A 24,516-nucleotide genomic window follows, 5' to 3' on the forward strand; every position below is an offset into this window, starting at 1 on the left:
GATTTTCAGTACATGTTACTTTGATTATATTCAAATATTACTGTTGATCATTGGCATCAAGTAGTATTTAATGTTGATATTAAGTTTATATTTATTTTTAAAGACATTTGATGGAGTTTTATCAAGATTTCTTGGAATTTTCTACATTTTATGCAGTAAAAGTATCAACTATTAGCCGACCCAAGAAAGTGATATCTTCAATTATGATTCAATTTATGACGTCAGTGCAAACGCTCAATAATGACAACGTATTACGACTAGCGAAAACATGTGTGATTAATCATCTTTATAATTCCTTGGAGACTTATCAACTACAAAAGGTCAAAGTTGCATAATAGCTTTGTTTCCAAGTATTAAACACTCGGCTTGAAACTTAAATATACTGATTTTGCAATAAGAGGTGCTATAAGATTCTTTTTTTTTTAATGGTTGTTTTGTCATTTTTGAATCATGCAAAGGACAATATTTTAGAGACTCTCTATCACGGTCTTATATGAAAATAAAACATATTACAGCGTATTTTTCTTGTTTGTTTTCTATTTTTTGCTTATTTTCCCAAGAAGGCCTGTGTTGAAAAAAATCATTGGTTGGATTCGAATTAGTTATTCTTAAGCTTTTATGAAAATCCAAATAATATTGAATAATAATAATTCCATAGATGGGAAGAAAATAATTATCTAAGTACCAACTTATTTAGAACCTTTTTTCTGTTTTATTTAGTGAAAGGTTGTGAGATACAATAAAGGTAAGAATATACGTTATTTTGATCTACAGGCCGCTAAAGGGTAATTGAATATTGAAAAATATAGTTATAAGTATGTTATTTATATTGAAGTATAACGTTTTACATTGTAGAAGACTTTGTAGATTTCAATCCCGTCAACGTGTCCAATATTGGATGAAGGACAGCTCCTAAACAAGATATGAATACAAGTCAGAAGACATTGATTAATCCCTTGGATAGATAAGCCAATACAAAGAAATAGAAACCTTCAACTAATTCCTATATAAACAAAAATTGCAGCACGTAAAATCCAAAGGAAACAGTATTGGATCAGAGTTAAGCAGGCAAAGATTTGGGGACCCAACCTTGTCTTTATTTGAATTCTGAAGACTCTTTCGCATGTATGTAAAGAAGCCACATACTAACACCGTGTATAAGACAATTGGAGAAAGTTTACTTTAACTCAAGTCAAGGCACGATCTCAATGTGGGGGGACCTATTGGTGTTACTCAGTTTATCAAACATGTCCTTCTTTTATGTATGTATGTCATATAGATAGAATAATACAGTAGCGCTTCAAATATGTACAATACATAGATAGAAAGAAACCTTCAATCGATTAAGGATTCGAGGGGGAAATCCTAGGACTTAACACTGATTACTTGTGTTTACGATCTGATTCCTTTAGTAAAGTACAGTTATTTCAATAGAAATACCATAAAGTTGATACTTTAAGTTGGGATATCTCCATCATGGAGGGTTAAGCCCTTTGCATTATTATACACTTATGCTGATATTACTGTTATTTGACTATTCAATGATTATATAATCAATTGAAATACCAAATATATGAAGTGTCAACATAAAAACAACCTTGAACGTAAATCCTAAACATTAACCATACAGCCAATATTTCATAGACCTATTTGAGCCAATTATAGGCTTTGTATTCAAATTTGTGGGATGAGTTAAGAAACCCATAAACTGTAGCTATATTCTAGAATCTTTATTTGATTTAAAAGATTTATATTAGGCCCGATATGGCCCTTTTTAAATAAAATCCATCAATTTCTCATTCTATGTATGAGATATCAATCAATTTTAGCAACTTTTTTTTTTGTAATGTTCTTTTAATTGGTTAGATAGACTTTCACTGATTAATTAGAAGTAAAATCATGGAATTACATTTACTCCATCCAACCTAGGAACCTTTTGATGAAATCCATATAAATACTAATGTATATAACTTTCTCTAGGAATTACCTGGGTGCAAACATACACAAATTAAGTTCAAGAGAATAACTTATCCGAAGCATGTTGTCCATGAGCTACGGCGATTGCATTTGACTACTTTAAGTGCAATTTGTAGCAAATCCAAGGATTTATCAAAATTGACGATAATTTGACGAAGAATAAATACATATGTAGTCCACACTTAATTTTGAGAAAAAAACATGCTAACTAGCTTTTGTGTTGACGGGTCACATATATCTTTCAAAAAAATATTTTTTTAAAGCACATTTCAGTCACACTTTAAGAAAAAAATCATTGTTGGTGCCTGGGTACATATATCTAGCTAATCAATGATCGAAAATGATGGATAATTATTATTATAAAATAGAATGTGACTAAGTAACGCGTACATGGAAGAAATAAGGAATTCAAATGGATTTTGAATTGTAATATAATTGGTCTACATATGTTATTTTCCCCTTCGGTATAATTATTTGTAATCGTTTTGCTAAAGGTGTATTCACAATACATAGGAAAAAAAACCTACCTAATACAACGACGTAAAATTGATAATATTTGCAGAAAAAAACCTTTATAATGAACCCACGTTCATGATAAGAGTTGTACCAAATATTATCTGCTGGTATGTAAAAATAAAAGAAACCAAAAATTAACATAGTAATCCTGACAGTTTAAAGAATGTTCACGAGTCACGAGAGCACACGTACCTGCCATTCAAAATATATTTGAGTGACCTAAATCTGATAGGATAATGTAAAGAGACTATAAGGAAAGAGGCCGCCGGCATACCAATTGGGGTGGGGAGAGTTATTACCTAGAATTCTAAAAGGTCTAAAATTGTTTACTGCACTCACACCCCACACCTAAAAAAAAAATCAGTTTGTAATTAGCCAAATATTTCCGACTATGGAATAATTATTCAATAAATGTATAATTTTTTCCCCAGCTTAAAGAGTTACTTCAAGTATAACTAACCCACATTCATAAAAATTGAGAGCGGATAACAAATATATATGGCATTTTTTTTTTAATGTAAATAAGCTATCGCCGTGGTTTATGTTCATCTTTTGATTCGTAGCATTGTTAATGATGGGATTTTGTATATAAATATTACACTTATATCCTAAAGTACAAAAGTACTATCCCTGGACATTTTTAATTTATTTTTAGATAAAGGTTGTCGGAATGGATGAACTCGAACATTTTTTGTTTGCTTGTTTCATTGTAGTGTAACCGACTCGTAACTTTTTTCCTTACAGGCTATATATTTATGACGTCTAGAATAAAGCACCATTCCCCCCTTGTCGGTGTTTGTCCAAAACTTTATAGGCCCTTGAATTGGACGTCCTTAATTTTTAGATACCCTCCCCTGTATGTTATTTTCTATTTTTAGGGGCAGGGGGCTGCTTGTTTTTTGAATTTTTTTTTTTGGAAAAAAAAAAAAAAGAAATCCTTAAAAAAAAAATTTCTCCCCTATTTTCTCATTAAGTTTTTTTAGTATAAAACCAAAAACTCCTTCGTTTGGGAGATGCTACAGCCCCCCCCCACTTGCAGATGTCCGTACAGATATACTTCATATTGAAAAGGTTTTGTTGATCAGTGTGAAATAGTGATCAGTTCTCAATGACAACGAAATATCCCATACCTCCTTATCGTAAGAAATCTTAAATCAGTACCTCCCCCCTCTCTCCCAGTCAACTGGACGTCATAAATGCCTCACCCTTAGATATATTCGAAGTAATCTATATTAATATAGTTAGGATGGATGGATGTTTGGATTGATAGATATTTTGATTTTATAAGGACGGTGTGTAAAAATGAATAAAGTCTCGAAGGCGTTTAGGTCACTTCATATATTATACAGCCATATACTGTATGAGTTGAGGACTGATTTTTAAAAACGAGCATATCTAGCTAAAGCTTCTATTAGAAAAAAAGTACATTATACAACTTTTTTCGTGTAAAGCAAATATTATTATTACTTCATTCTTGAGGAGAGAACATGAAAGCATTGACTAACAACGTGGTAGGGTACTCATGAAAAACAGAATTAACTAATGGTTTCTTGAGGAATAGTCCTCTATAACATTAAGATAAAGTTTGTCTGTTTGTTCACGCCTAATAACTCCGAGAAAAGGGGTTACTACCTTTGGTGTATATTAAGATAAATTATGTCCAATCTGCACATCATATAATATTAATATGTAGTTGTTAATTTAAGAAAATACTTCACTAATATGCTATTGAACGTTTTTATTGACGACCTGAATTGCATCATAATTGAAGGAGAATCCGTCTTGGAGGCTAAAGGTTGATATTTTTACTACATGAAATGATCATATTTCCAATAAATCTAGACGAAATTCAATCAAATGGCTATAACAATAAAATAGACTTGACATCTGCATTGAATACTATTTAATGGCCATGATAACATTGATATTTGAATTCTACTCAAAATACTTATAACATGTCTAAATTTATATCATTTTTTTGTTGTTGATCGACTAGGGATAAGGAAAGTAGGATAATTAGAGGAAAATAGTTCATTCTTTCCATTGTAATAGTTAATTTTTATCTGCAATATGGAAATAAGATTGTCTAACGATTTAATAACATATTAGTGTCCGATATATAATAAAAACAGGCATTAGAGGGATATATTTTTGATAGAGATAGAAAATTTTAAGGTTCTGTTTTTTGGTCCTATTTTGACATCCAATATTGTTCCTTAATATTAATGAAAAAAGGTTTTTTATTCTTTTAAAACTTGTTTGTTTCTTCAGAATGGAGGAAATCAACAGTACTGACGTCACGGGAAAACGCTCTGTAGAATATTGATACTTAAGTAAGGTCCTAACTCTCAAGTCTCGACATCATTTAGGAAATGTTAACGGCATACTTATCAAAACGCCCCCCAAGGTATTACTCCACTTGTTTAAAAATTATCTTCATTTTTTTTTTTCAAAGGTATCCGTGGGAGACACTTCAATTAAATAATGATCTATCTTTCATAAGAAATGTGAACATAGGTAAATATGACAATAGAAATTATTAACTGCATTTATACAACTTTGTTACTTCTGATTTTGACAAGCTTTAATTTATTTTAAATGCAAGCAAAGAGGCATTTTTTTCACTCGAAGATACTTACAAACTTCATAGCATGCCAAACCTTAAATTCCATGCAGTAGTAATAATATGTCGAAATCATATCTTTGTTTGCAAATACTACAACAGATAATGTGGTTTGATTTTATTTTTCTTTGATAATAATGATTTATATATTGTTTGTTTCATGGCTCAATTACAGTATTCGCAATGACAAATAAGCTCCTGACGTTATAGCAAATGACCTTTTGATATAAAAGTATCAATTGCTATTATTTCTATAATATTATCCACATATTTCTTATTAGTCACATTTCCACTATAGAGAGGGTCATTAATTATATCAATTTTTCATGTTTTTATCTTTCTCTTTGAGGCATATCTGGAATTTACACATGTATCTCGCAACCTTTTCTTTAAAAATAATATATTTAGCTCACTATCCGTGTCTGGAGGATTTGCTTTGTACGTTTATCCCTCAGACAATAATAAAGTGAATATCACTCATAAATGTTACTCAGACATAACGTTAAAAGACGAAGCGTTGTGGGACAAAACTTAGAAATGACAACTTTTTTGAGGATATTTCAAAACAAAAATAATTTATGAAACAAAGAAAATGCAAAAACAAAAAGATCTGAGGGCATGATGAAATTGCAACCAATTAATATATATTTACGTTTTAAAAACTTCTTCGTAAGTATAGACTTTTGTAGTACATTTTATGAATGTGTTTAGTGTGTATATAGATCTAGTTGCAGTTATAACTAAAGTGTTCATGTTGATTGTATTGTGACTTCCAACTATTGTGGAATTATCAAAGCTAAAAAAGAAGGGAAAATACTTTTACATTATGGGTGGGTGCGCTGTGTATATCTAATTGATAATGAAAATCGCAATAATATCTATTGAAAATGTGAAAAATAGGAACATGAAGTTGCAGAGCGATTACAAACAACAATTTAATTAGCATCACCAAAATTCATGCCCTCAGAATTCTTTGCTTCTCAATTTTTTTTCTTTCAAAATATTATGATATAAATTTGTCGTTCTACATTTAGTCTTTTGACATTTTTGTCCTAGTACTACTTACAATAGATCTATTTCTAGGTTCCCTATGTACAATATTTCCTTATAAGAGGTATTTAGTTAATGAAGATGAACAATTTATATAAAATAAATGGGGATTAAGCCACATAATTTAATTATCTTGTGATCTTTTGATTTTATTACATTTATGAACCAATTTGTTTCTTTGTTATAAGGTCATGAAGAGATATTGAAATATCTACTTACATCATGGATTATCTACTAAATATATGTAGACTTCTATATCTACCATAGTCCCCAGCACTTTTAATTACCCGAAATAATAAAAAAAACTAACTAACACCAAAATGAAAATCTTCATCATAAACACTTGACTTGGACACTTTTACAGTGAAATGGAAATCAGGAGGATATTATTTCTCTCTGGTACCTCTCCTAACGAAGGTAATTTTGAGATTCAGAGACTCAACCCCATTCCCAGCAATTTTAGCAAGTCATCTGTTGAAGAGGGCACGAAAATTCAAGAATTATCAATCAACTCTCCTCTACGTCTAGGTATAGTGAGAGAGACTCTCTAGGACCCAGAAAAGTATTTCCCCCCTCCCTCCGATGTTCAAGCTAGAACTCTAATTGCATGGAAGCTCTAAAATTACAATGGCAATCTCTGAGCATGGAGACGGACCACATGAAAATTATGTTGGATGGCATTAGGCGCTCATCATGGAAGACCCAGAAATCTTGTTTTAATCGTTTTGAAAAGTTTGGTGGTAATCAAGTTTTAAACACTTTGAGGGCACGTGACGAACTGGTAACTAATTATCTGTTTATCTTTTTGAAACATAAATTATCTTTATTATAGATACATTTCCTCTCACCGTTCAATTATTTTGAGACATCAAGTAAATTGCCTCCAGTTACGAGGAGATCCCAAATATTGCTCGATTCATGAAAGGCATATTTAATAAAATGCCTCCTATACCTAAATATAAAGCTACACTTAAATTATGATAACAAACTTTTTAAGGTAAGGTAAATGAAACGGAGTGCCATTACCTTAAAACACTTTCGGTAATAAAATACAAATGACCATCTACATCATTTTGTAGAACCCACAAAAATAGATAAAAATAACTATTTGTCTTTTAAAATATCAAGTTTCTGAACGATTTAAAAACTCAATATAATCTACTAATTACAATTGATATACTTAAGTAAGGGAAACATAGTATATTCACTGATGATATAGACATATATTTATATAAATAATTTCACCAACTTAAATAATCAATCACTAATAAGGATTGTTCATTTCTGAAAGGTTCTGAGACTATATATTTCTTAAGATTCTCTACTTTACTTGATTTTTGTTCAAGAATAATTATATGTTGACGCATCACATTTGTAAAAATGTACAAAATGATACAATTTTACAACGTAGTCATTTAATACAAGCCTCAAACAAATTTGAAATCTATTTTCAATTTTAATTCATTACAATGAAGGCTATAAAATAATCAAATTATTCAGTTAAATTATCTATACTTATTGAAAATCTAGTGCGTCATCACAAAAGTAATCTTGAGTAAAAATCACGAAATGTAAAATAATATTTTATTACATCATAAAACGCCCCAATATTTTATAGACAATTTGTTGGCTTTATATTAAAAATCACTAGGACAGGTAGATATATCTAGATGGAAATGTTCGCTATAGTCTATAGCTTGCTTTGATTTTAATAGTCCTAAACATTAATAACACAAGTCATAATTTCGAATGTAGGGCCATCGACATCGGGTAGATATGGCCTCAAGTTTTTTCAAGAGAATATATTTGTAGAAGTTTGAATAATTGATTGAGGAATAAAAATGAAAATTCACTCATTGGAGCCCGTTAACAAAAGCAAGCTTGAATTATTATATTCAAAATTGAGTTAGTGTATTACATTTTTATACGAATTATCGTCCATTTCTATCAACATTTTTTTTCATATTAACCCTTTCGGTGAGTCACAAGTTGCACTTAAAAGTATGAAAAATTGATCATCACAATAAAAGAATTATAAATTGATAGTTTATATTTGAAAGAAGACATATCAGTGTAAATATTAGCCTCTTAACTCAAATAAAGGTTATAAACTATAGCAAAAACTGTAGGGCATCTTTAGTCATCCCTCAAATTTGATTAGTAAATCTATAATAGACTCAAATATGCCTTTGAAGTATTAGTATGTATGCATGTATGAAGTAAAAAAATTAATTGGGATTTTTTCCTTTTCTTGATTTATGTTCAAGATTGATTTTATGTAGACACAAAACATTTATGAGAAAAATCTAACTTCTTACTTTTGCGTTAACAAGCCATATTATGTAATTCTCACGACTTGGCCTAGGAATAAAAACCATAGAGTAGATTTTGCAAAGAGATTAGTTTAGAAAAAAATAGTGATGTCTCATGTCCTTGATAATAATTTGATTATCATTATTAAAACATCAATCATTAAGATCAAAAGTTGATCCATCCTTTATCTTACGTTCAAGTTAAATGCATATTTAACCACGCATATTTTATGCTTTCACAAGTTGAATTCGATTAAAGTAGTAGGAAATATTGTTGAATGAGAAACATTATATCCGTTTAGTTAGCACATTGATTTCCAACCTTTTACACTGCAGACAGGCCTATGACTATAGGAGGGTGCATTTGGGAAGGGTTCTACACTCCCCTGACTAGAGGCGTGTTGTCGTTTTTGTCAATAAAAAGAGTTCATTGTAAACTATTTTTGTTGTTATCAAAAATTTTCTGTATTCAAAATTGTGTCTTTATTTTTACGGAGAAAGAATTATGATTAAATGATTGAAAAGTTATTGTTTAGTCTATAAAAACATTTAACTGACAAAGATTTTTCAAAACTTTGTTCTTCAATTTGAAATCTTTCTCAGCTGCTGGTTAATACTCACATTTTGTAAATGTAGCTTGATTATCTTTGTTTATAGATGTTTATAGTGTTTATTTTATAAGTGTAGTTTATTAAACATATTAATTTTAGGAATGAAAGACAATTTTGTGTTTTTTCGTTGATTTATATAAAATACTAGCTGATCAACCTTAAAAAAAGAAAAATATTTCGATCTAAAAAGCTTTAGTTAATAAAAACTATTATTCGTCAAAATTGACAATAAAGATTCTTTCGCTTTTGAATATTACAGGATACGGCAACATAACTTCCTTCCTTATAAAGCGTGGCAATCATGTTGTAGAATTAGTAGCAAGGTGGGCGTGCTAGTTGTCTTGAAAATTGCTAGTTGCTATCATGTTTAGTGAGGAACGTGCGTTTGCTGGCGAAAATAAATATTGACAAAATGGTTCAACATAATATTTTAGAAAATTAAACTAATTGGAATTTATCTCATGAGTTTTAATCAGGGTGCAATTTATGAAATCCGCTCATTGCTTCAATTTCTAATTTACAAAAAACGATTTTTTCAATTCATTTTCATAATTTGATATTCGCAAAATTTTCTCAACCCCACAGATAATTATGAGCAAATGCTCAAATTGATGCTATCAGATCCAGCGATATACAAGGACTCCAAAATTATAAAATAAGATATGTTGCCTATTAAATTATGCAACTTTTTTATAGAAAAGTATCCCGTAAAAAATTCTTAATGAAAAGTAGCTTAATGAGAAACAAAAATAAAAACTTTTAGTCTTTTAACTTAAGAGTGGGAATCGAGTTTGAAAAACAATTTAGTCAAGAGTTTGTAGGTCTCGCGATTGACATTAAAGTATTATATATTAAAAAATCCAAATATGTTGGGAGTTAGACAATTATACGACACTACGGAATTATTATTCAATAAATGTTGAGAAGTGTTCATAGCTCAAAAAGAGCTCACTCTAATTAAACCAATCAACGTTCAGAACACTAATTAGGGGAAAAGAAGCAGAAACATCGACAGCTGAGGCCAAAATCCACTTTATATTTTTGTATAAGCGAGGTAACACCGTGTTTGAAGCAGTTGGTATATTTGTCTCGAGACTAAAAATCCCTTTAAGTAATACAAAAGATGATTGTATTAGCTTTTTATTAGTCTACTTTAAGACTAAATAGACTGTGATCTACCTCATATGATATTTTGGTGTATTTCACAACACTTGATAAAAACTATTATTATTATTAAAAATGGGATATTGGCTGGATTTTTTTTGTTGTGAATTAAATAAAAATTTAAATGAGTTAGGAAAATAATAATATATTTTTCTTTATAAAAATGATTTATTTTTAGATAAAGACAAATCTTACTTTCTAAATAAAAAAAATCAACTAAACATCGACACAGTCACGAAAAGGGACCCAAAAAGGCATCAAACTTCTACAAAAAAAAAATTAAGCCCCTTTATCATTATTTTTTTTTTTTTTTTTTTTTTTTTTTTTTTGGTACATCATATTAGAATCAGAAAAAAGGAGTCAAATTTGAAAAAAAATATTGAAGATAATTCTTAGAAAAATCGTTAAACCAACCCTGGTAACAGATACAATAATAAATAATTGAATACTATGTAGTACTGCTTAACATCCATCACATCTTGTCAGTTAAACAGTAAGTGATAGTATCCTATCACAACCTCTTAGAATATTAATATATATAAAAACGATAATTATGAATAATATTGTATCGGTCCTTATTTATTCGTTCCAGTCCAGTCTTAGAACTGTCGAGCCTTGGAATTTTCCATAAAAATATCGATGGTTTATTAAGACAAATAAGATATATGAAATATGTATTAAGATTATTGCACATATCTTACAAAAAATATTATTTTCTTCATTATAATACAATATTATACGAAAATATCATATTGTTACTTATTATATAATTTATTCCATTATATAACAGAATAATTAAACTAAGGAAAGACACCTTCATTGACGTCAGAAGGGATCCATTTTACCTTTGCAATGACCGACAAATGGGATTGGACTGGACTGGAATATGGACTGACGCAACACTAATTACAACTGTTCAAACATTATAAAATATTAAAAATGCAAGCTCAAACTAAATTCAGAAGAAAATGAAGTAATTTGTATTTTTACACAGAAATTCCAACTTCCTCTTAGTGTTAATAATTTGAGAACCAATCAAGTTTTGATTGGATAGAGGTCGTCGCCCTGGTGACTATTCTTGTATATCAAACAGTCCCTAGTCATGATACTTTGATAAGATACAAATATGGGCTTGACTCCTTTTTGAACGACATTGATGAAGAATTTCACTTGCAAATAGATAATAACATCATCCTCTAGAGGGTTTTTATTATTATTTTCATTGTTCAACTTCCTGTTGCAGGAATTTCACGGTTGAAATGTACCGTATTTTACACATTTTATGTATAGTACTTATTTGAAAGTGTTTGTTGTTGATACTATGATGGACTTGACGACTCGTGAAAATCAAATAGGTATTCTTTCGCTTAGTATAGTCTTCAATAGTGAAGGCATTTTCTTAATATAAAGGATTGACTGCTTAAAAAAGTAAGTAGGTATTGAAAATGGCTTGATATATGTATAGAGGGAAATATTTCATTCTAATCCAGGTTCATTCATTACCAAGGCTTGTCAAGTTTGTTTTATATATATAGTTGTTGCTTTTTTAAAGAGACATCCTGCAAACATTACTAATTCGAAATTAAATGAATGAACCCCTACTTTATAACTCAAATACATTTGTTTCTCAGGAGTCAGTCTTTTTGATCAAGTCAAACATTTACCAACAAGGGCTAAAACAAGATGCAAGTGAAACAAAAAAGCTTTCAGGGATACGGGTACATCTAACCATTTGTAAAATATCGGATCGGATCGGAAAATAATTTTCTGAAGATATCAAATTGGAAGATATTTTGATATCAGCCCATTTCTAGTAGGTATTTTGACCTGCTTAAAAGACCTAGAATAATTGCATTATTTAAGGCTAGCCGAACTACCCAGCATTGCTCAGAGTTATTAAGCGTGGATGAAATTAGTTTTTGTAATATAGATATTTACTCCTCTTTCTTTTTTAATATGACGCGCTGAGCTTTAGATACTCGTTGCTACATTGTTATTTCTTAGATCAATCAGTGCGAAAATATTAAAAGCATACTCAAAAACTAATTATCAGAATGCAAAGAAACTATAAATTAAAAGAAACTGTTTATAAATTGTACATATCTGATGTGTCAACACAAAAACAGTCTTGAATCAAAATCAAGAGAAGGACAAATTATGCATTTTATTTTCCCTAGGTACTCCTTAAATATGCCAATATTTGATTGGCATATTTTGATCAATTGTAGGTTTTGTATTCCAATTTCTAGGATAAGGTGAAATAACTAAGAATGTTAGATATACTTCCTTCATTTACTTAATGAAACTTAATTTGACTGCGATATAGCCTTTTAAGTAGAACTTGTGATCTTATAATTATGTATTATTTCTAGTTTCAGTGCAAATTGCGGTGCCTTCAATGGACTATTAAGTACAATTTTTTAAGAAAATGATTAGAAGATTACAAAATATGTAGTTCAGGCTAGATTTTGAGAAAAATAATTCTAGGTTGCTTTTGTATTGAGGGGTGTATTGACATATGTATAACCAAGTATATAAATTTCAATTAGTTTTGTGGGTATTTATCGTAAATCTTCAGTGTCAAAGTCAATGAACCCACCATAACAACATATCGCTGAATAATACAGTTTCTTAAAGCATCCTTCTATTTATAAAGTGGAAACTTATGAATTCATAAATAAAACGTCATATAATGCAAAAGAAAAAAAACCCTATGGATGCAGATTTATATTTTGATTAATGAACAGGTTGATTCATGGATTTATACGTATTTCGGGATATAAAGATTGATTTATAGTTAATGTGAATTAGATTCAATAAATAAATATTTGTAAATTACAACAGGAGATATCAACTCACAAATTGACCAGAGGTTGGAGCACGAGACTTGACTTGGACTGGAAAGTCGGGTTTTTTTTTTTTTTGACAGGATAAAAAGTACCCTTTATTTATATTTATGAGGACTTGAACTGGACTCGATAAAGATAATATAAGACTTAGGAAGTGTAGTCGCAATTTATTTATAAAACTTTGAACATTATCACCCTCAAATCTCAACAACTCCTTAACTTTCAAAATAAAGAGATTTTGTGATCAAATTTTTTATTTTTTTAAGAAGAGAGAAAATGCCCCAATTGTAACTTTTGTGCTTTCAAAATTTATTTTATCATGGCATTTCCACTCCTACAAACACAGATTTTAAATCAAAAAAATTGTAAAATTTTGAAAGTTAGAGTTGTTTAAGTTTCAAGATTATAACACGCTAAAGTTTTGAGACATATATTGTCTATACACTAAAACATATACACGCATGGCAGATGACGTAACCCACCTTCAGACTTGATTTGAATTTTTGAGCAAAGACTTGAATGAATCGAGTTGGATCTCCAGTATAAGGACCTTTTCTATGGCTATGATTTTTAGAGTATGTGAGAGTACCTAGATCTGGTTGAGTCACAAGCTTCAAATTCAATTCAAGTATCAATCTTTTAACTTATGTGTTGCAATTTAATTCGAAATTTTTAACCTTGAGTCTGAAATCTTTTTTATTTTTATAGGTCAATCTTTTTTATGGTTTTTTTTTATTTAAAGAAATCTTCTTACAAGGGGACCCTACAACCACGACAATACATTTTATGATAAACTTTACAGGATAGTAGTTGACTACAAGGGTAGTCTCAAGTGATTTAGCCCCAAATGATTAACACCTTTCATTTTTAGAATATATGTATCTTAGATAAAAAAGGGATAGACGCAACTCCGGCCCACTATAAACTGGATTCCAAGAAAACGACAACCAAACTTTATATAATATGTAATGTAACTGATTTTTTACTTTTATCTTTAACTAGCAAGTGTTAATAATGATAATTGTGGGCAGTATTCTAAGTCACCAATCGACTATTCCAATATTTAATTTGTTTCAAATAAATTTTACAACTTCATCTTTTAAACCAATCCTGGGGACGCGATACTGGATTAATTTCACATGTTAAATATGTTTGTGCAATAAATACAAATTACAACACTAATTGCTCCATGAATCTCACAATAAACGGAATAAACTGGTTGTGTGTTGTTTTTTTGCATTTACATAAAAAATTAAAGTCTTATTATAAAATAATAACAAAAGTATGTATAATTACCAAAAACAAAAGTATAAATCACGAGCTTGAAAGATTAATAGCATTTTTGCATCATATATACCAAAATTTTCCTCTTTTTTTTGCAACACAAAAATGTATTCGTTTAATTTGACTAACAATGACAAAATATATGAAGAGGAATGATTTTTAATTTTGTAATTAAAAACACATTGACCTGCTATTTTACTCTCATAGTCTTAATCATAGTGTTGAAGGGACAATGGATGGATGTTTCTCCTTAGTTTGAATGAAAAGCGTGACAAACTTAGCCATTATCTCGTAACATATACATATCTAGTCACGAAAGCTGTTACACAAGACGTGGAACATTTAGTATAGAAATCGATATTTAGTAACTTATTTAAAAATGAGTTGAAATGATTTCCGTCTTAAAGTACTCATATGCATATATCTAAAGAACTATATGCGAGTAGCTAGGAGATAAAAAAAAATAAACAGAGGTCCCAGTCTTCATCTTCCAAGAACTTGGGTTAGAATTACCCCGATGTCGATCCTCAATTTTACTCTTATAACTCCACAAGGAATCCTCAGTCTTTTATGAGAACAAGTACTTAATACATAGATGTTCTCTCCTCAAGAATTATAATTACAGCTTTGGACAATAAAAAACACTGTTCAGTCTTCAACTAGAAAAGTTATCACGCTCGTCCGAGATCATATTTTCTGCAACAATAGTTAGTGCTCAAGATTTTCATCCTCTTAGAAAATTGCAGGATTTTAGCATACGTTTTGTTGATCCAAAGTAGTTTTTCTACTTTTCAACATGTGCAAATATGTCATTCTAGTTCATTAAAAATAAAAGGCAGACAATTGGGCTTGATCCCATATCTTAAAGATTTGCAACTCGATTTGATTTCACAATCCAAGACTTGACTTGGACTTCGATAGCTATTTTATACTGTACTCAAGAAAAGCAATAAAACTTTGGATCCTATATTATAATTATAGCATTGTAATTAATTCAAAATAAATTTGAGGACTACTATTGGACGTCTTGAAAATAATTAACTAGTGAGCAAAGATTGGAGACTTAAATTGGATTCGCAGTATAAAGACTTCTTCCCTCCCCTTTACAGATGAAGGATGTTTATCAACAGTGTCCCACCGTAACCCCCGACTACACCAACACAGACGTGGTTCCTTGACCGATCTTTTTTCCCATAAGGTAACGGGAATCTATGTACCCACAGTTTATGTGGTCAATTTTGTCATTAAACATTGCTTAGATCGATAACAATTTCTCGTAGAAAAGGTTGAGACCCCTTAATTTAGAAAATGCATCCTGTATATTCCTCTAAACTGCAAAAATAAGGCATTTAAGATAAAATATTAAAAGAAATCAACATCTGGTTAAGATTTGAATGATTTCAATAGTTGAGACAATTGTGAAGATGAATCAAAATTAACCCTACAACATATAATTAAATTAGACATTACTTAAAAACATTGCGGGCATAATTATGGTGTTATTTGAATTAATTAAATGGAAGAAAGAAACCATAAATCTAAAAGTCTATTAATATTCTTCAAAATACTTAGTTAATGAATGATTAATCATTATTAAAATAAACATAAAACGACAATAACAATAATTTAAAAAAATTCAGGTATGGTTAATATCATCATGAAAATACTGGATTGATCACGGGCTTTACCTCTTGAATACAAAAATATACAGTACATTTCCTTGTAATCTGTCGATGTATCTGCTTCTTTTCCCCTAGGTAATTTTCTGAACTTTGATTGGTTGAATTAGAATTAGCTCTTTCTAAGCTGTGAACAATTCCAATTGTTATTGAATAAGTGTTCTATATTTGGAAAGAACTAACAACTGATTTTTTGTTTTTGTTTTCAATTTCTTTTCGGAGGAAAAGTTACTAAATACAATAAAGGTAACAACGTGTGATATATCGAAAATGTCTCCTTCATGAGCATAAATACATAAAGTACATAATTAGAAATATGTTTGGCTCAACGACTTATAAAAAAGAAAGTAGCTCAGCTCACAAGCAAACTCAATTTAGTTGAAACAACAACTTTCTACGAAGAACATAAAAAGAAAACATATTCTACATGTTGCTGTTTTTTGCAAATTGCAATGTATGAATAACAATCCATATATAGATTTAATTCACAGTATGAGGAAAAATGGGATTTGTTGCACTCAATTATGTTTTATTTTTTATAATATTTTACAGATTTTGATTCATTTAGTCCCCAAGTAGAATATGGAGTAGATGTGTTTTCATTAAGTATAATATAGAGATGGGGACTCAGACTCGAGTCTCACTTAAGCAAAATGCTATTTTTATTACAGCTCGGAACTTTCATACAAAAGAAACACAAATGATCCTAAAATATGTTGGTAGTGAGGCAATTATTCCCAAATATGCAATTAATATTTAATAATCTTTGAATATTGTTATCACGTATTTAGCATTTTTCTTTTCAATTATGGCATGATTGTTGGGAATGTTGCACAGCATAAAAGGAGCTAATTCTAATTCAACCAATCAACGTTCAGAACACCTATTAATACAAAAGCAGCTCAAACATCGAAGACTGACGAATAAATACACTGTATATTTTTGTGTCAGCGAGGTAAGGCTGTACCATATAAAAAGGTGAGACTAAGTGAAGAAAAACTGAGGTTTCAGTCAGTTATCCCCGCTAAGATGTCTTACAATAAAATTTTAGAGAAATTATAACGATATTAGGTATTTTAGAGCCTGAATATGTTATATATATCCTACCAGCAGTTGTAGATATACACGATAACAGCATTCTCAATCAGTCTATAGTTATCTATGAGAATCCTTCACAGCTTAACAAGATCTTATTCAAATTCAACCAATCAATATTCATGACATTGATAAAGAAGGAGAAAAATCGAGACTTGTCTCCAAAATGGTCACGTTTTTTAATACTATATCTGTTATTGAAACACCATTAATCTATTTAACTGATTTAATTTTATTATTGATGATCCTGACTGAATCATAGCTGAGGACCAGTTTTGAGTATTAACTGAGCAAAAGCAAAGGAAATTTTTTGAATTCAACAGGTAGTTGACCGAAACAATGGAACATATTATTTATACATCAATCACTCCAGATCCTGTATGGAATTATCCTATACTTCTATAAAAAATGAAGAGTTCCATAAAGAAAAATATGATCAACTGTAGACTATAGTAAATAACCTAAAAATATTTGAAGCGCCCTCTATGTTAATAACATAGCTATTTATTACTACTACAATTTGAATGTCTTGGTCAACTACAACGACGTTAACTTCTTCACATCATCATCACCTTATGTTTTTTATCTCCATGGTGGTAAAGCGTTAGTTAGTAATACATTACTGCCATTATATATTTTTTCTATTAGCTAATAGTAGGTAAAACGATATTACTTTCCTAAAGAAGTAAGAATTAATACAACAATTTTTTTTAATTGAGTAATATGTACTAGCTTATTACATATTCATTCGTTGTATCGTCATTAGTGTTGTGTCAGTCCTTATGTATTCGGTCCACTTCATTCTTAAAGACTGTTGGTTATTCGGGAATGTCAGACCTAGAACTGATTAAAAAACAATATATAAAGTTGTATGCCCTTATTAAGGACCGAGATTTATAAGTTTTTAGGACTGAATAAGGACTAACGCAACACTATATGTCAATACTTCAGTTATTAATTAAACGTCTTAATCCGATCAGAATACGAGCAACAAAGAGGTCAAGCAACTCAATTTCTTATATGATTTTAAGTATGCAAGCATCACAGAGAATGCAGCATAAATTATTTTTTAAAGGGTAGTACTACATATATATTAATTTACAAATATTCACCTAATCATAAGAAGCTCGTCGAATTGATTATAGCAATGGGCATCTCTTAAGGGGATACGGAAAAATAAATAATATTCAGTCAACTAGAAATAATACTCTTGATTCTAAGTAATAAGAAGTAAAACTAAATTACTTTTCCATGAAGTAATATGGAATGAGTAATTTATAATTCAACCAAGTATTATTACACAACACTACTGAGAACCCATACTTGATTCACCTTGACTCAACTTGGGCTCAAGTCAGAATAAGCAAAAATTATTAACAATGACCAATGTACTACTGAAAAATTGAGGATTGGACGTAGCCTTTTGTATTATAATTAATTTACAATACAGGACTCAAATAAATAACTAGGGATTTTTACTATGAGCTCAAAAGAAATCTAAAGACTCGATAAAAATATTTAAGGGCTAGACTAGCAGGCAAAGACACAGAGTTTAATTGGTAAGATGGAGTTGCACTGATTAAATATAAGTAAAAATTAAAGTATTACATTTACTCCATCAAACCTAGGAATCTTTTGGTGAAATCCATATACATAAAGTCTATTTTTTTTTCTCTAGGAGTCACATGGGTGCGAACTTACATTAAGTTCAAGAAAATGACTTATCCCGAGCACATTGTTCATGAGCTTTTTTAAGTTTAAATTAAACGCTTATTTATGAACATTTCTAAAAGTATTAGGTACCACTGAATTTCTTAGGCTCTCAGCCATCCAATGATATCTCACAATTAGAGAAAAGATAACAATGTAGACAACGCATAGTTGATTGTACAGTAGCGTAACGGTCAAATAGGGGGCCTCCTTGTTCCCTACGATCAAATCAACTGTCCGTTGTCTTTGCATAGACATCTTTATTTCATTTGGATCATGTTATATATAATTTAAAAGCATAGTGCCTAAGAAATTCAGTGGTACCAACTACATTTAGAAAATTGATAAATAAGAGTGTAATTTAAAATAGCGAGAATGAATCATTGCGACCCTGTGGATAAAGTCTCAGTTTGAGAGTTGATATCAAATTCTACTCAGACTTGCAATATAAGGACTTCCTCCAAACTCTACTACAATTTTTGGCTCAGAGTGTAAAGAATCACGACTCGATTGGGACTCGTGAATAGCTCTCGATTGTAATAAAACTTTAGTCAAATCTATAGTTAAAAATTGTCTTCCCATAAGTTGTCAGTACATAAAAAGATGAAAATAATGATTAGAACTAGAGGGTAATAATTATCAATTATTCGAACAGAAATTGGACACGGATTTTCAAAAGAAAGAAACAATAAGTAGCATGTTGAAATAAGATATCAATATTTTCATAATATTATTATATGTGAATATAATTTAATAATAAAAAAGATAATACTTGCCTTAAACAATGCCGGATATTAACAGTAATGTACATACATTTTGACCACGAATACATAATATATAATGCCTCACAACAGTTTTAATATTTTACATATTATAGGTATTTAAACAATATGGTTTATGGCTTCAAATTTATCTTCCGGAATAGTGGTAGACGTGGTTGTTCTTTCAAAGAATTTATATGTATACTTCATTATGGAGCCATTATCCCAGGGGCATTCGCGCAGAATGCAGCTACAGCCCCTCCAGCCCACTCCCCCAAAAATATATATACATATATGTACAGGGACACCCACAGGGGGAGGCTGCTCCCAAAACAAGAAATTTTTGAACAAATTATGGATATGAAGACAAAAAATTATTTATGAGGTAGAAAAAATTAATATGAAAAAAAAAAAAAAATTATATATATTTATATAATCCTGCAAATACCCCTGAGAAAATAAATATAATCGCGCAGACAACCATAAATCCATACAAAAAACATTGTATTTTATTAATCATTATACAATACACATGTAATATTTAGTATTTAAGTGATTAAATATAATTCGCATCAAGTCAGAGGCCTTAGTTAGTGGCATACATTATATATATTGAGCAATATAAAGATTGTCTGCATCCTAAAACCGGTTATATCTTGATATTATATTCGTTGGGGATTTTTCTTGATCTCTTATGCGAGACAAAGGGTATTTGTTCGTTACAATATTAAAATTATGGGTTCTTAAGAAGAAATATACATATGTAAACAATACAAATATGGTAGATTAAAAAATAGTCTAGAAATCGATAAATTTTGAGAAATATATTTTACGTCAACATAGAAACAATCTTAAACAAAAATCCAGAAAAGGAGCAAATCCTAATTTATTTTTTAACTTCATCTATTTCATTGACATATTTGAGTCCATTATAGTCTCTGTATTCAAATTTCTGGTATGAGTTAGTTGAGATACCCAATTGTTTGAACCTTAGTTTAGAATTGTTTTTTGGTTTAAGAGACTTGCATTAACCCAATATAGTCTTTAAAATAAAATATATCAATTTCTATTATTGTGAAGATCAATTTTGACATCTTTAAGTTCAAATTTGTAGCGTGTTCCTAAGGGTCAATAAGAATAATGTGTTGATAATATTTGACAAATATTCGTCAAAGAATACAAATGTAAACTACACTTAATTTTAAGAACAAGCATTCAAGTCTTGAAGGGCCCACATATGCAAAATTTGATTCGTTCCTTCTTCTATTTCATACATTTCATTGTGATTATAAATTAAACAAAAATAAAAACTTTGAAGGGGGGAATTCCAGGTTTGTATCTCAACGACAGTGACAAAGAATCAGCTTCCGGACATTCCACGAGAGAAATTTTGTAATGAAATCCTATTTACTTTTTTTGCTGCAAATATTACAATTACCAAGGTATTTGACACGCAGGTTTGTATTTTAACCCTGAAGCAGATGAAGGATCTTCATCTGAGTTCCTTATTCTTCCTGGATGGGCATGATGCTATTGTATATTTAAAGAAGAACGTAGAATCTTTGACGTACCTTAGAAACGATGAAAGGAGTGTGAAGGTGATTAGATCAGATCTATAATAATATTAGTTTAATATCACTTGTAACTTTTTACACATTAGATTATATTCAAAATGTAAACATGAAATTTATTATTGATCTGTGTCACGGAATCACTTGTGAGTTGTTCATGTAGCACGACACACTTTTCTACTGCTCACAAACGTAGGGTTTTTTTCTTCTTGTAGGTATATCTACAAAATATATACAAAAGTGCAACAGGTAGATTGAATAGGAAGAGACTGCCAGATAAACAAAAAAGAAAACAAAAACGTAGATTTTTAAAGTTCTATGTTTGCAGCTAGTAACTAATTTTATTTCGTTTTCTCCCAAGTAAATAAGTGAAAATTTCTTACTCACACGGCGACACTCGCGTTCAATGCTTTCCATACTAACATTATACAGGAGTACTCAGATGTAGTTACATAGGCGTAATTACAGTTTCAATATACGACGTCACGAAACCTTACTATTATTAGGTTGTCAGTGTTGTACGTACTTTATGCAGCATATGCTGCCTGTGTGCGCGTATCATCTTTTCAAATCATAACTGAGAAAAGAGGGCCTTTGTTTCCTTACATCAGAGCCGCACGCCCGGAGGCAACAAAGGGAAGCAACGTGAAGAGGAATGTCAAATTCAACTTACTCTATTTGTTATGAGCATGGAAAGTATATATATATATTTTCTGCTCAATCATTTTTTGTGAGTAGAGTTTAGTGATTAAATGTATAAATGATACCATTGTGGTGGTATATCCAGACACGCACTTTTGCTTGTCCAATGAACAAGAAGCTAAAGAAAACCAGTTTCATGACGTATCTAATCAGTTGCTGACTATTGAAGTTCTCTTGGTTATTCAACTGTATACATATTAACTATTGTAACTAGTAGCACCTGCTATTACTATCACAGTAATTCATTTTTTTTAAATATGAATTGTGAGATACACACGACATTTTTGGATTTTTGTGCAAGGAACACACACACATATTGTTCATTGCCAATTTGTAACATGGAATACATGAACTTATAAGACTATTGTGGTTTGTTAATATAATTCAGGGAGTCTTAGATAGATGGTGGCCTAACTATTGTTATCCCTACCTACTGATGTAGTCCCCATCCATCATTCTGTATGACATAATTACCTTAATTGTATCACCCTATACCAACAAAAATATGAAAGACCATATTTTTGTAAAAATCAAAATTTCGTGTATTTAAATGGTAATTTGTCTTTTAGCCTTTCTTACGAAAAGAAATAGTAAAAAAATCAAAGGATTTAACAATTTAATTAGATGAAAATAGAAATCATCAACAGAATAATTTGTTTTTGAATAACGTCAATAGAGGGTGTTGACTTGTAAGAATATATCCCCAAAGTAGTCTCCATATTAATTATTATATAATGTACTCAAAAAATATTTGATAGTTACGGATATAAGAAAAAGGATTTTTCTTGTATACATCATAGCTATTTATAGTTGCATTTCAGGAAATGCTGATGAGTCAAGAAAACAGGAATTATCCACACAAAGTGTGATGTTCACAGGGGTGTCCGCAGGTGATGTGCTAGATTAGTAGTAGCCGCTTACCCCCCCATTTTTTGTGAATACCTACGGATTTTTGAAAAAAATTCCAAAAACTTTTATATTTTATTTTTTGGGAATACATATGGATTTTTGAAACTTTTTTAGCCAAAAAAATCCAAAAACCAATCCCCTCCCCCTAAAAAAAATATATAATCCTGTGGACGCCCCTGGGCCATGATTTTAAGATTTATTTGAGGTTAATTTTAGTTGACAAATAGACTGCCCTAGTTCAAGGTTAATAGAAATACAAGGTTAGACAAGTCAATCATATAATTGAGCTTACTAGAATTTTTAAGTTTATGTATCTTACCGACTACTGAGAAGAAAAGGCAGATTTTGACAAAACATGCAACCACTAATACACTATGACATTAATGCTAAAAAGCGTGGTGGACGTCAAACATCAGTTGTACACGCGTTATGGTAGTATAACCTTGTCCCTTGTGTAGAAACAAGTTGGTGTTTTGTACCAGTTGTAACTTGTCTCTAAACATATTGTACAAGTTAGAAAAAATGAGATAGAAGCATTGTAAATGAAGACGAGGCTGTCAAATCTGAAGGAATCTTCTTGAGAATCAGAAATTTCTATCGAATATCACACTCTCACCCCACAAATTGTAGTTTTCATGAATGTGATATACTTAGAAAAATATAACTTCATTTCAAAGTTGAAATGTAGCCTGTCAACGCAAAAGCAAACTAAAATAATTTTTCTCAAAATTGAGAGTGGATTACACTTTTATTCTTCGTCGAATTATCGTCATTTTCTATGCACAAATTTTTCTTATTAACACATTGGTGTGTTGCAAATTGCACCCTCAAAGTAGCTAAAATTAATCGTCACATTATAAGACGGAGAAATTACCAGACTTTACATAGAATAACATATCAGGGCTAGTATAAGTTAATGAATTATGAATTTACTTATTTATGAATTATGATAATGAAATGGCTTATTTAAAACCAGAATGTTTTAAATGGGGCCTATCCACCTATTCAATAAGGGCCTAAAAAAGTCACAAGTGCTTGCAATATACACTTTTATGCCGTTTAATGTTTTATCTGAAGTTAAGTTATTATTCTTGTCCTTCACAATTGTCAGTACTTTAAATTTCAAAACTTGAGAGGTCATTTGAATGACGATATGAGGTTTGTGACGTCAAAGAAATGAAGATGTTATGTACAAGTACAATTGAACGTATTCTTGGTCATGTAGTAAAATTAGAAGTCTTGCGATCTTGAGTGCCCTGTGAAGAATTTGTAGCACTTTCGTGATAATTAGGTATAATGCTATGATTGAAATTCCGTTAGAAGGTCAATAAATTGAGGTTGTAATTAATGACTTTTTAGATAAAAAATACTAATTGATGTATATTCTGTGGTACATATTAATGTTCAAATACCCGCAGTTGGATAATACGAATAAGTAATACATACTAATATAAATAAAAGCAAAATGAATTGTTGGCATTAATTAAAAGCTAGTTGGTATCCAAATCACAGGTATTATAGCTAAATAGAATGGAATATAACATTCACAAATTGTAACTTGTACTAGTATAAGGCCCATGTATTTACTTTGTTCAATATAAAAAATGCAGTACGTGTGACTTATGACAATTCAGCTAGGAACTCTTTGCAGGTACCTGTAATTACATTGCAAATGTAGTATTTATTGCTTGTTTATCACAGGA

At 30.2% G+C, this 24,516-nt stretch overlaps 1 protein-coding gene across 3 annotated transcripts in view; it reads right to left on the reverse strand.

Annotated features, from left to right (window-relative positions):
• Positions 1–21,633, reverse strand: part of LOC121130231 (uncharacterized) — a 40,870-nt gene extending 19,237 nt beyond the window's left edge. The window contains exons 1-2 of one of the 3 annotated variants that reach the window (XM_071893697.1): positions 21,203–21,617; positions 21,070–21,145 (exon numbers count right to left, since the gene is read on the reverse strand). Coding sequence is in view for 1 of the 3 variants with exons in the window: in XM_071893695.1 (XP_071749796.1) it covers positions 16,075–16,102 (28 nt within the window). In the remaining 2 variants the exon portion in view is untranslated. Of the gene's footprint in view, positions 1–16,074; positions 16,118–21,069; positions 21,146–21,202 lie in introns of those variants that run through there. The other 2 variants (XM_040725986.2, XM_071893695.1) reach the window with 2 other exon arrangements.
• Between the last annotated feature and the right edge of the window lie 2,883 nt (positions 21,634–24,516).

Source organism: Lepeophtheirus salmonis, chromosome Z, assembly GCF_016086655.4.
Source record: "Lepeophtheirus salmonis chromosome Z, UVic_Lsal_1.4, whole genome shotgun sequence".
In the NCBI taxonomy this organism is placed as follows: Eukaryota; Metazoa; Arthropoda; class Copepoda; order Siphonostomatoida; family Caligidae; genus Lepeophtheirus; species Lepeophtheirus salmonis.